Raw genomic sequence first — 12,281 nt, forward strand, 5'->3', positions numbered from 1 at the left:
GTGCGCACGGAGGTGTCAGATAGAGCGCTCACTCTCTGCCTCCAATATTGCCTGTGCGCACGGAGGTGTCAGACAGAGCGCTCACTCTCTGCCTCCAATATTGCCTGTGCGCACGGAGGTGTCAGAGCGCTCACTCTCTGCCTCCAATATTGCCTGTGCGCACGGAGGTGTCAGACAGAGCGCTCACTCTCTGCCTCCAATATTGCCTGTGAGCACGGAGGTGTCAGATAGAGCGCTCACTCTCTGCCTCCAATATTGCCTGTGCGCACGGAGGTGTCAGACAGAGCGCTCACTCTCTGCCTCCAATATTGCCTGTGCGCACGGAGGTGTCAGACAGAGCGCTCACTCTCTGCCTCCAATATTGCCTGTGCGCACGGAGGTGTCAGACAGAGCGCTCACTCTCTGCCTCCAATATTGCCTGTGCGCACGGAGGTGTCAGATAGAGCGCTCACTCTCTGCCTCCAATATTGCCTGTGCGCACGGAGGTGTCAGACAGAGCGCTCACTCTCTGCCTCCAATATTGCCTGTGCGCACGGAGGTGTCAGACAGAGCGCTCGCTCTGTAATGTCAGTCGGCGCTCACATATGATAGATAAGGGGCGCATGCGCTGGGACCTGTGTCAATCACATACTGGTGTACAGGGGATGGCCACACCTATCCGACTGTCTGTGGCAGCATATAAAAGGGTTATCTGAGCTAATAAAAGCCGTAATAAGAGGGATAGAAGTAAGGCTGGAGACATATTACACACCATATACACTCTGTAGTGAGGTTATATGCCCCAAACATCATGACAGTTGCGCTTTAAATCAACCCTCACATCCCCCCTTATATGTTGGGGGGGGGGGGGGTTTGGATACCTTCTGTGGCGGGGATATCTCTTGCTGAAGTCCCAATACCAGGCAGTTGGGGGGGGGGGGGAGGTGGGGGGTTGGATACCTTATGTGGCAGGGATATCTTCTGCAGAAAGTTGGGGGGGGGGGGGGCAGTTGGATACCTTCTGTGGCAGGGATATCTTCTGCAGAAAGTTGGAGGGGGGGGGGCGGTTGGATACCTTCTGTGGCGGGGATATCTTCTGCAGAAAGTTGGAGGGGGGGGGGCGGTTGGATACCTTCTGTGGCGGGGATATCTTCTGCAGAAAGTTGGAGGGGGGGGGGGGGCGGTTGGATACCTTCTGTGGCGGGGATATCTTCTGCAGAAAGTTGGAGGGGGGGGGGGCGGTTGGATACCTTCTGTGGCGGGGATATCTTCTGCAGAAAGTTGGAGGGGGGGGGGGGGTTGGATACCTTCTGTGGCGGGGATATCTTCTGCAGAAAGTTGGAGGGGGGGGGGGGCGGTTGGATACCTTCTGTGGCGGGGATTATCTTCTGCAGAAAGTTGGAGGGGGGGGGGGGGGGCGGTTGGATACCTTCTGTGGCGGGGATATCTTCTGCAGAAAGTTGGAGGGGGGGGGGGGGCGGTTGGATACCTTCTGTGGCGGGGATATCTTCTGCAGAAAGTTGGAGGGGGGGGGGGGGGCGGTTGGATACCTTCTGTGGCGGGGATATCTTCTGCAGAAAGTTGGGGGGGCAGTTGGATACCTTCTGTGGCGGAGATATCTTTTGCAGAAAGTTGGAGGGGGGGGGGCGGTTGGATACCTTCTGTGGCGGAGATATCTTTTGCAGAAAGTTGGAGGGGGGGGGGGCGGTTGGATACCTTCTGTGGCGGAGATATCTTTTACAGAAAGTTGGAGGGGGGGGGGCGGTTGGATACCTTCTGTGGTGGAGATATCTTCTGCAGAAAGTTGGGGGGGGGGGCAGTTGGATACCTTCTGTGGCGGAGATATCTTTTACAGAAAGTTGGAGGGGGGGGCGGTTGGATACCTTCTGTGGCGGGGATATCTTCTGCAGAAAGTTGGAGGGGGGGGGGGGCGGTTGGATACCTTCTGTGGTGGGGATATCTTCTGCAGAAAGTTGGAGGGGGGGGGGCGGTTGGATACCTTCTGTGGTGGGGATATCTTCTGCAGAAAGTTGGAGGGGGGGGGGGGCGGTTGGATACCTTCTGTGGTGGGGATATCTTCTGCAGAAAGTTGGAGGGGGGGGGGCGGTTGGATACCTTCTGTGGTGGAGATATCTTCTGCAGAAAGTTGGGGGGGGGGCAGTTGGATACCTTCTGTGGCGGAGATATCTTTTACAGAAAGTTGGAGGGGGGGGCGGTTGGATACCTTCTGTGGCGGGGATATCTTCTGCAGAAAGTTGGAGGGGGGGGGGGCGGTTGGATACCTTCTGTGGCGGGGATATCTTCTGCAGAAAGTTGGAGGGGGGGGGGGGGGGCGGTTGGATACCTTCTGTGGCGGGGATATCTTCTGCAGAAAGTTGGAGGGGGGGGGGGCGGTTGGATACCTTCTGTGGCGGAGATATCTTTTGCAGAAGTCCCGATACCGGGCAGCCCCCCTCTGGAACAGCTCATTTCAGAGGTGCCCACTTTTTGAATGGGAGTTGTAGTTTTGGAACAGCTGGAGAGCAGCAGGTTAGGGAACACTGGCACACAGTGTATGTATTGTGACTGTGTCTCTTAAGGGCAGTGTTTCCCAACCAGGGTGCCTCCAGCTGTTGTAAGACTACAACTCCCAGCATGCCCGGACAGGTAGTTGTAGTTTTCCAATAGCTGAAGGCGCCCTGGTTGGGAAACACTGCTCTAGGGACCTGTGAGGGTCTCAATGATGTAAATGGGGTTGATATGGAATAACCCTTTAATTACCAATCTGAAGAATACACAGATATAACATGACCCCATGATGACCCCTCCTATGTCACACCCCCTGACGGCCTCCCCCCCCCCCCCCCCTATATGAAGGTCCTTATGCCCACCTGGTGCCCTGCGTCTCCTGCACTATGGTCTCGTCTGTGATGACCTGCGGCCGGATGGGCCTCCTCTGCCGCAGCCCGTCTCCCTCCTCCATGGTCATCAATCGCCTATAAAACGCAGCGTCCACACCAAGGGCACCGCACACGGGCGCAGTCACACAGTCAGGAGATTGGCGTTCCTTGTCAGCCAATGAGCGGCAACCTGTCAACCCCGCCATCCAATAGGAATCGACTTGTGCTGTCAGCGCAGCCTGGCCTATAGGGAGGCGCGAGCTGGGAAGAATTGTGCGCGCGGTGTCCGTGCCCCTCTGTCACCTGACGCCGCGTGTGGAGCGCTCAGGGGGTCATGCTGAGAGTTGTAGTTCCACAAGATTGGATGGCTGTGTCATACCGGTATAACGGCGCGTCAAATGTATATATAGTCTACATGGACTCTGCTGCCTGTATACCTCCCAACTTTTATTGAGAGCAATGGGGGAGATTTAGCAAAACCCTTGCAGAGGAAAAGCTGCCCATAGCAACCAATCAGATCGCTTCTTTTATTTTTAACAAGGCCTCTGCCAAATGAAAGCAGCAATCTGATTGGTTGCTATCCTCTGCACAGGTTATGATAAATGTTTCCCAATGAGGGATACGTTCCTTCTCCAGTTTGTCGTATCCGTTGGCAACATTTTTAAAAGCGTTTTTTTTTTAGTCTGATGAAAATAGCGCATAGGTCCTGATCAGATGCTGAGGTACACTGTAAGGCTAAGTCCACACTGCCGTTCTCCGTTAAGAGTCCATTCAGTGCCAAAAACTGGTTCTGAGCACAATGGACTCCCATTGACTTGAACCAGGTCCTTCGGAGATCTGGTAGTTTAGCGGGAAAAAAATATTGTGCATGCGCTATTTTTTCCCCGCTAAAACCGACGGAATTGGCGACCTTTTTTTTTTTTTTGTGTAACACGTTTGCACTTTTTTTTGCACTTTGGGTGATTCAGAGCACGTTCCTCGGCTCTTAGATAAAAAAATTGCCGACAGACCTCCACATAGCGGAGCGCGACGGGAATGTGACTGATTCCTTAACAGGAAAAATGGGGTCTGTTTCTTCTGTTAAGGCCTCGTTCGCCATCAGACGCCACTATTCAAAGTCCTGTTGGCAATCTGGTCAGAACGATGGGAGTTTAGCGGATCACGACAGACCCCATGCAAGTAAATGGGAACCATTGGGACCCGGCTATATAAAAAAATAAATAAATAAAAAAAGAGCCTACCCAAAAAAATATTATTTGTGGGGCAAATTGAAAAAGAAAATTGTCGGTAAAAATGACACCTTATCTTTATTCTGTAGGTCCATACGAATAAAATGATGCCCAACTTATATAGGTTTATTTTGTTTCACTCCTTTTAAAAAAAAAAAATAACTTTTTGTACGAAAATTAGCATGTTTAAAAATGTCCTCTTCCGGCCCTATAACTTTATTTTTCCGGATAGGGACATATTTTGCACTGTGATCTGTAGTTTTTATCGGTACCATTTTTGTTGTGATGGGACTTTTTGATCACATTTTATACAAAGTGACCAAAAATACTCAATTCTGGATTTTGGTATCTTTTTACAGATACGCCATTGACTGTGCGGTTTAAGTAACGTTATATTTTTATAGTTCCTACATTTACGCTCACGGAAACAACATATTTTATGTTTATTTTTCTTTACATCTTTTTTTTAAATGGGAAAAGGGGGTGATTCAAACTTTTATTAGGAAAAGAGTTGAATCACTTCAACTCTTTTTTTTTTTTTTTTTTTAACACTATTTTATAGTCGAAATAGGGGACTATTACATGCAATCCTTGTATTGCATACACAGTTCAATGCTATGCCATAGCATTGATCAGTATTATCGGTGCTCTGCTGCTCTAGCCTGCATAAGAGGTTAGGAGCATCCGATCGAACGAGGAGGAGGCAGGTGAGGACCCTCCCGTTGTTACTCAGCTGATCGGGATCCGCAATGTCGCCGCGGATGTCCCAATCAGCTCCACTGAGCTACCGGCACCGTTATCCCCGCATTTTAGACGCCACAATCAACTCTAAAGGGCCTGATTGTCGGTGCCCGGAATTTGCCGTGGGTCCTGGCTACCTGTAGCAACAGAGACCCACCGGGTTTAACCCCTTAAGGACGGACCCATATTTTACCTTAAAGAGTAGCTCCCACCATCTTTGTTTTTTTCAGATCCTGAGTGTGCGTCATAGAAGGGGAGCGGGACAAGGATGTACACGTACTCCCTTTTTCCTTAACCCCTTAAGGACCCAGCCCATTTTCACCTTAACCCCTTAAGGACCAGGCCATTTTACACCTTAGGACCGGAGCGTTTTTTGAACATCTGACCACTGTCACTTAAAACATTAATAACTCTGGGATGCTTTTACCTATCATTCTGATTCCGATTTTCGTGACATATTCTACTTTATGTTATTGGTAAAATTATGCCGATACTTGCATCGTTTCTTAGTGAAAAATTCCAAAATGTGATGAAAAAATTGAAACTTTTGCATTTTTCTAACTTTGAAGCTCTCTGTAAGGAAAATGGATATTCCAAATAAAAAAAAATTTTATTCACAAATACAATATGTCTACTTTATGTTTGCATCATAAAATTGACGAGTTTTTACTTTTGGAAGACACCAGAGGGCTTCAAAGTTCAGCAGCAATTTTCCAATTTTTCACAAAATTTTCAAACTCACTATTTTTCAGGGACCAGTTCAGGTTTGAAGTGGATTTGAAGGGTCTTCATATTAGAAATACCCCACAAATGACCTCATTATAAAAACTGCACCCCCCAAAGTATTCAAAATAACATTCGGTCAGCGTTTTAACCCTTTAGGTGTTTCACAGGAATAGCTGCAAAGTGAAGGAGAAAATTCACAATCTTCATTTTTTACACTCGCATGTTCTTGTAGACCCAATTTTTTTATTTTTACAAGGGGTAGAAGGAGAAAATGTATACTTATATTTGTAGCCCAATTTCTCTCGAGTAAGCACATACCTCTTATGTCTATGTAAAGTGTTCGGCGGGCGCAGTAGAGGGCTCAGAAGCAAAGGAGCGACAAGGGGATTTTGGAGAGTACGTTTTTCTGAAATGGTTTTTGGGGGGCATGTTGCATTTAGGAAGCCCCTATTGTACCAGAACAGCAAAAAATCCCCACATGGCATACCATTATGGAAACTAGACCCCTTGGGGAATGTAACAACCTTAATACCCCACAGGTGTTTCACGACTTTTGCATATGTAAAAAAATATTATTTTTTTCACTAAAATGTGTGTTTCCCCCCAAATTTCACATTTTTGCAAGGGTTAATAGCAGAAAATACCCCCCAAAATTTGTAACCCCATCTCTTCTGAGTATGGAGGTACCCCATAAGTTGACCTGAAGTGCACTACGGGCGAACTACAATGCTCAGAAGAGAAGGAGTCATATTTGGCTTTTTGAGAGCAAATTTTGGTCGGGGGGGGCATGTCGCATTTAGGAAGCCCCTATGGTGCCAGAACAGCAAAGAAAAAAACACATGGCATACCATTTTGGAAACTAGACCCCTTGAGGAACGTAACAAGGAATAAAGTGAGCCTTAATACCCCACAGGGGTTTCACGACTTTTGCATATGTAAAAAAAAAAAAAAAATGTTTTCACTAAAATGTGTTTCCCCCCCAAATTTCACATTTTTGCAAGGGTTAATAGCAGAAAAGACCCCCCAAAATTTGTAACCCCATCTCTTCTGAGTATGAAGGTACCCCATAAGTGGACCTGAAGTCCACTACGGGTGAACTACAATGCTCAGAAGAGAAGGAGTCATATTTGGCTTTTGGAGAGCAAATTTTGCTCTGGGGGCATGTTGCATTTAGGAAGCCCCTATGGTGCCAGGACAGCAAAATAACCCCAACATGGCATACCATTTTGGAAACTAGACCCCTTGAGGAATGTAACAAGGTGTACAGTGAGCATTTACCCCCAACTTGTGTCTGTCAGATCTTTGGACCAGTACAAAATTTTTAATTTGCACAGCCCACTGTTCCAAAGATCTGTCAGACACCAGTGGGGTGTAAATTATCACTGCACCCCTCATTACATTCCGTGAGGGGTTTAGTTTCCAAAATGGGGTCACATGTGTTTTTTTTTTTTTTTTTTTTTTTTAGCGTTTGTCAAAACCGGTGTAACAATCAGCCATCCCTGTGCAAATCACCTCAAATGTACATGGTGCACTCTCCCTTCTGAGCCTTGTTGTGCACCCCCAGAGCACTTTGCGCCCACATATGGGGTATCTCCGTAGTCGGGAGAAGTTGCATTACAAATTTTGGGGGGCTTTTTTCCCTTTTACCTCTTGTCAAAATTAACAGTATAGGGCAACACCAGCGTGTTAGTGTAAAAAATAAAATTTTTTACACTAACATGCTGTTGTAGACCCCAACTTCACCTTTTCATAAGGGGTTAAAGGAGAAAAAGCCCCCCAAAATTTGTTAGGCAATTTCTCCCGAGTACGGCAATACCCCATATGTGACCCTAAACTGTTGCCTTGAAATACGACAGGGCTCCAAAGTGAGAGCGACATGTGCATTTGAGGCCTGAATTAGGGATTTGCATAGGGGTGGACATAGGGGTATTCTACGCCAGTGATTTCCAAACAGGGTGCCTCCAGCTGTTGCAAAACTCCCAGCATGCTTGGACAGTCAACAGCTGTCCGGCAATACTGGGAGTTGTTGTTTTGCAACAGCTGGAGGCTCCATTTTGGAAACGGGGGCGTACCAGACGTTTTTCATTTTTATTGGGATGGGGGCTGTGTAGGGGTATGTGTATATGTAGTGTTTTTTTACTTTTTATTTTGTGTTAGTGTAGTGTAGTGTTTTTAGGGTACAGTCACACGGGCGGGGGATTACAGCGAGTTTACCGCTGCGAGTTTGAGCTGGCGCGCAAAATTTGCTGCATCGCAAACTTGCAGTCTGATACTCACTGTAAGCCCCTGCCCATGTGAGTGTACCCTGTACATTCACAGGGGGGGGGGCGTCCAGCTGTTGCAAAACTACAACTACCAGCATGCACAGTTTATCAGTGCATGCTGGTAGTAATAGTTTTGCAAGAGCTGGAGGCACACGGGTTGGGAAACACTGAGTTAGGAAACAGACAATGTTTCTCAACCAGTGTGCCTCCAGTTGTTGCAAAACCACAACTCCCAAACATTCTCAGGCATGCTGGAAGTAGTAGTTCGGCAACATCTTTAGAGCCAGATGTTGCCGAACTACAACTCCCAGCATGCTTGGAGTTGTAGTTTTGCAACATCTGGAGGACTACAGTTTGCAGACCACTAATACATTGGTTCCCAATCTGTGCCCTTCCAGATGTTGCAAAACTACAACTCCCAGTATGCCAAAACTGTCCAGGCATGCTGGGAGTTGTAGTTCTGCAACATCTGAAGGGCCAGATGATACAGAACTACAACTCCCAGCATGCCTGGACAGTAAGGGCATGCTGAAGATGTGTAGTTTTGCAAAATCTGGAAGGGCACAGTGGTCCCACAACTGTGGACCTCCAGAAGTTGCAAAACTGCAACTCCCAGTATGCCCAGACGCCAAGGGCTGTCTGGGCATACTGGGAGTTGTAGTATACAGGGTCCCGATACAGCAATGCATGTCGCTTTACGGCGACGTGCATTGCTGTAAAGGGCCCGACCACAGCTGAAGAGGAACTCGCCTGTCATCGCCGCCGTCTTCATCGCCGGGATCCGGGTCTTCAGGGACGAGGTAAGTACCGGGGCCGGGCCCCAGCACTCCCCCGTCCCCCGCCGCGTCCTCCAGTCTTCCTCCCGTCCTCTCCGGACTTCCAGGGGCCGGGCAGGGCGGGAGGAAGTAACCGCCCCCCCTCCTGCGATTGGTCGGTTAGTTAACCGACGGATCGCAGGGGATCGGAGGAGGTGGAAGGCTTGCCACCTCGCTCCTAGCCTTCAGCATGGTCCTGGCTGTCTGTGACAGCCGGGATCATGCAAAATTACCGGGCGGTCGGGTCCCAGAGACCCGATCAGCCCGGTATCACCGCAGATCGCAAGGGCGATTTCCCTACATGGCCCCCCTCGGCGTTTGCCCTGGATGCCTGCTGAAGGATTTCAGCAGGCATCCGCTTCCGATCTCTGCCCGGCGCGCGGCAGAGACCGGAAATACGACAGGACGTTCTCTAACGTCCTTGGGCATTAAAGCCCAGGTAGCGGGGACATTAGAGAACGTCCTATGTCCTTAAGAGGTTAAGGACCTGAGCATTTTTTGCACATTAAAAACTCTGGGATGCTTTTACTTATGAATTTGATTCCGAGATTGTTTTTTTTTTCATGACATATTCTACTTTAACATAGTGGTAAAGTTTTGTTGATACTTGCATCATTTCTTGGTGAAAAATTTCATGAAAAATTTGAAAATAGACATACCAAATAAATTATATCTTGATTCACATATACAATGACAGGCATTTATAAAGCGATTTAGTTAATTTTTTTTACTAAAAATGTCGCAAAAATGTCACACCTGCGACAACGCGATTTTTCGTGTGACATTTTGACTGGAAAGCGAGAAAAGCAACTTTTCCAAAACTTAAAGGTTAGCTCCCACCATCCTCTTTTTTTTTCTTTCTGTCCCTGCCTATTGCCCATCTATCCCTAATCCCCTCCCTGCCTTTATTTTTTTTTTTTATTATCTTAAAAATGGCATTTTGTCTGCCTGGTAGTGTGCTCACTACCAGGCAGACTTCCCCAGCAGGCACCACGTCACTGATGCCTGCTGGGGGGGACTTCCGCCCTTAGTTCTCCTGACAGGGTGCCTCCAGCTGTTTCACCACTACAACTCCCAGCATGCCCTGACATCTATTTGCTGTCAGGGGATGCTGGGAGTTGTAGTGGTGAAACAACTGGAGGCACCCTGTGTTGCAAGACACCCAGCCCCGACCAATATCACCCCCCTCACCTGTGCTGGACCATGAGCGGGGGTCCGTAGCAAGCAACAAGCTTATGCCCGGCTTCCTGTCATGCCCGTACACTCTGGAAACTGTCTCTATGTTTCTGGAGGATTGAAAGTCCTCCAGAACCATAGAGAGAATTACCAGAGTGTAGGAGCATGACAGGAAGCCGGGCACACGCTTGTTGCTCAGTGTAGGATGGGCCCTCCTGTAAATGGCGCCCCCCTCTCCGTATAACGCGCTCCCGGTAATGACAGGACACAGCAGTGAGGAGGCGGCGTATCCCCACTGGAGCCGGGGCTGTAAGGAGAGGTAAGAGCCATGTGCATCCCTGCTGCAGGGAGAATATGCAGCAGGGAGGCGGCCAGTGTGAGAGTCCAGGGAGCCAATGCGCAGCCCTGGATTTCACTGTGCTCGCTCTCGCCTGTTTGATTGACAGGCGGGAGCGAGCACCGCAGTGACTGGAATTTCGACTCATTTGCCAGGCTCAAATGAGACGAAATTCTGTAGTGACGTCACTGCCGAATGCATTCGGCCACTAGGAGGGCGACCCCTAGTGGCCGAATTTAAAAGTGATTTTTAAACTGGTTTAAAATCACTTTTTTTAATTAAACTATATTAGAGATATGTTGTAGTACTTAAGTACTACAACACATCAATTTTTTTATTTCATGGCAGTGCCCATTTAACTACAAAGTAATAATTTTAAAATGGACTATGGGTAGTCTGGTATTTATTAACTGCGACAGTCGCAACTGCGCAAAAAAAAGTCGCAACAAGGTTAAAAATTTACTAAATTTACTCCAGCTCAAACATGGAGCAGAAAAAGCTACTACCCGCCTGCGCCGCACATCTCCCATCTCCGTACAGCAGTGTCCCCATCCCCATCATTATCTTAGGGTAGCGGGGATAGAATCAGAGGAGCGCGGGCGGGTGCAGACTGATGCCAGCCCGGGCTCCTTTTAACATACCTCGGAGCCTCAGATACCGCGGCTCCGCCAGATGTTAAAAGGAGCCCGGGCTAGCCACACTTCAGTCGCCCGGGCTCCTCATATATCCTGCGGCGCCGTGGTAAGGAGTCCAGGCAAGCCACACTTCAGCTGCCCGGGCTCCTCATATATCCTGCAGCACCGTGGTAAGGACTGATGCCAGCCCGGGCTCCTTTTAACATACCTTGGAGCCTCAGATACCGCGGCTCCGCCAGATGTTAAAAGAAGCCCGGGCTAGCCACGCTTCAGTCGCCCGGGCTCCTCATATATCCTGCGGCGCCGTGGTAAGGAGTCCAGGCCAGCCACACTTCAACTGCCCGGGCTCCGTCAACTATTATCACCACAGTGTGAATTCAGGTAGAAAAAACAGGCATGGTCGCACATCTACAATCGTGTATAATGATCTGATTGCTTCTCAGCATAATATAAAAAACTAAACTATAATATAAAAAACTAATAGGTAGTTAGTATACATTTTTGATCAAAAAGTACAAGCCCACTCGCCACGTCAAGGCCACCTATTTAGAGTGGGTCCCTAACGTCCCTAGCATAAAATGGCGTAGCACCAGGCGGCGACCACCACCGCCGCGACACCAATGCCCACGGGGGGGGGGGGGGGGGGAAACGACCCACTGGCAGAGCGGCCCCAACGCCACTCAAACCAGTCTATGGGCCGCACCCCCCCACAGATACGGCGGCAACGGACGCCGCACAGCACCACACCAGTGTGAACAAGGTGTTATACCACAGCCCTGACATAACTCTGCAGCCGCCCGGGCAGAGAGATGTCTAGGTGCCGTCCCTGTCATCCCTCAGCACTGCGGTACACACCGAGAGATGGCAGGGACGGCTTCTGCACATCTCCGTGCCCGGCTGTGGGAGTCCCGGGCGGCTGCAGTATTATGTCAGCCCGGGCTCCTTACCACAGCGCAGCAGAGTTTAGTGTAATTTCATATTTTCCGCTGGGTCCCATGTCACGTGACCCTGCTGAAAATATGAAATGACAGTGACTCTCTTATCACTGCAGCCAGGGAGCGGAGCGCATTACCACCCGCTTCCCTGGCTGGCACGAATACAACTCCCAGCATATCCTTACTGTAAGGACATGCTGGGCGTTGTAGTTGTGTGGCAGGGGGCAGGTGACAGGCTTGTCACCCGCCCCCCTACAACTCCCAGCATGCCCTTACAGTGGGGATATGCTGGGAGTTGTAGTCATGTGGTGCGGGAGATTGTTGCTCCCCCCACACTACAACTCCCAGCATATCCTTACTGCTAGGGCATGCTGGGAGTTGTAGTCATGGGCGGGTGACAATAAATGTATTAACCTATTTTTCTCATTTCAGACCCGTGTATCCTGTGGACTCCTTCGGATTCGGTGGACTGCTTCGATGACCAGCATGTAGCTGAGAATAAAAATAGGGCGGACCCTATGTGTTTTTTTTTTTTATATTTAATAATTTATTTTAAAAAAAACGC

At 49.0% G+C, this 12,281-nt stretch overlaps 2 protein-coding genes across 2 annotated transcripts in view; one reads left to right on the forward strand and one right to left on the reverse strand.

Annotated features, from left to right (window-relative positions):
- The window catches only part of APMAP (adipocyte plasma membrane associated protein), a 26,987-nt gene extending 23,955 nt beyond the window's left edge, over positions 1-3,032 (reverse strand). Inside the window, exon 1 of the mRNA XM_056567620.1 lies at positions 2,850-3,032. Coding sequence (XP_056423595.1) covers positions 2,850-2,947 — 98 coding nt within the window. The 5' untranslated portion in view covers positions 2,948-3,032. The remainder of the gene's footprint in view (positions 1-2,849) is intronic.
- A 99-nt stretch (positions 3,033-3,131) lies between these two features.
- Positions 3,132-12,281, forward strand: part of DTD1 (D-aminoacyl-tRNA deacylase 1) — a 147,987-nt gene continuing 138,837 nt past the window's right edge. The window contains exon 1 of the mRNA XM_056567628.1: positions 3,132-3,239. The gene's annotated coding sequence lies outside the window, so the exon portion shown is untranslated. The remainder of the gene's footprint in view (positions 3,240-12,281) is intronic.

The sequence above is a fragment of the Hyla sarda genome, chromosome 3 (genome assembly GCF_029499605.1).
Source record: "Hyla sarda isolate aHylSar1 chromosome 3, aHylSar1.hap1, whole genome shotgun sequence".
NCBI lineage: Eukaryota > Metazoa > Chordata > Amphibia > Anura > Hylidae > Hyla > Hyla sarda.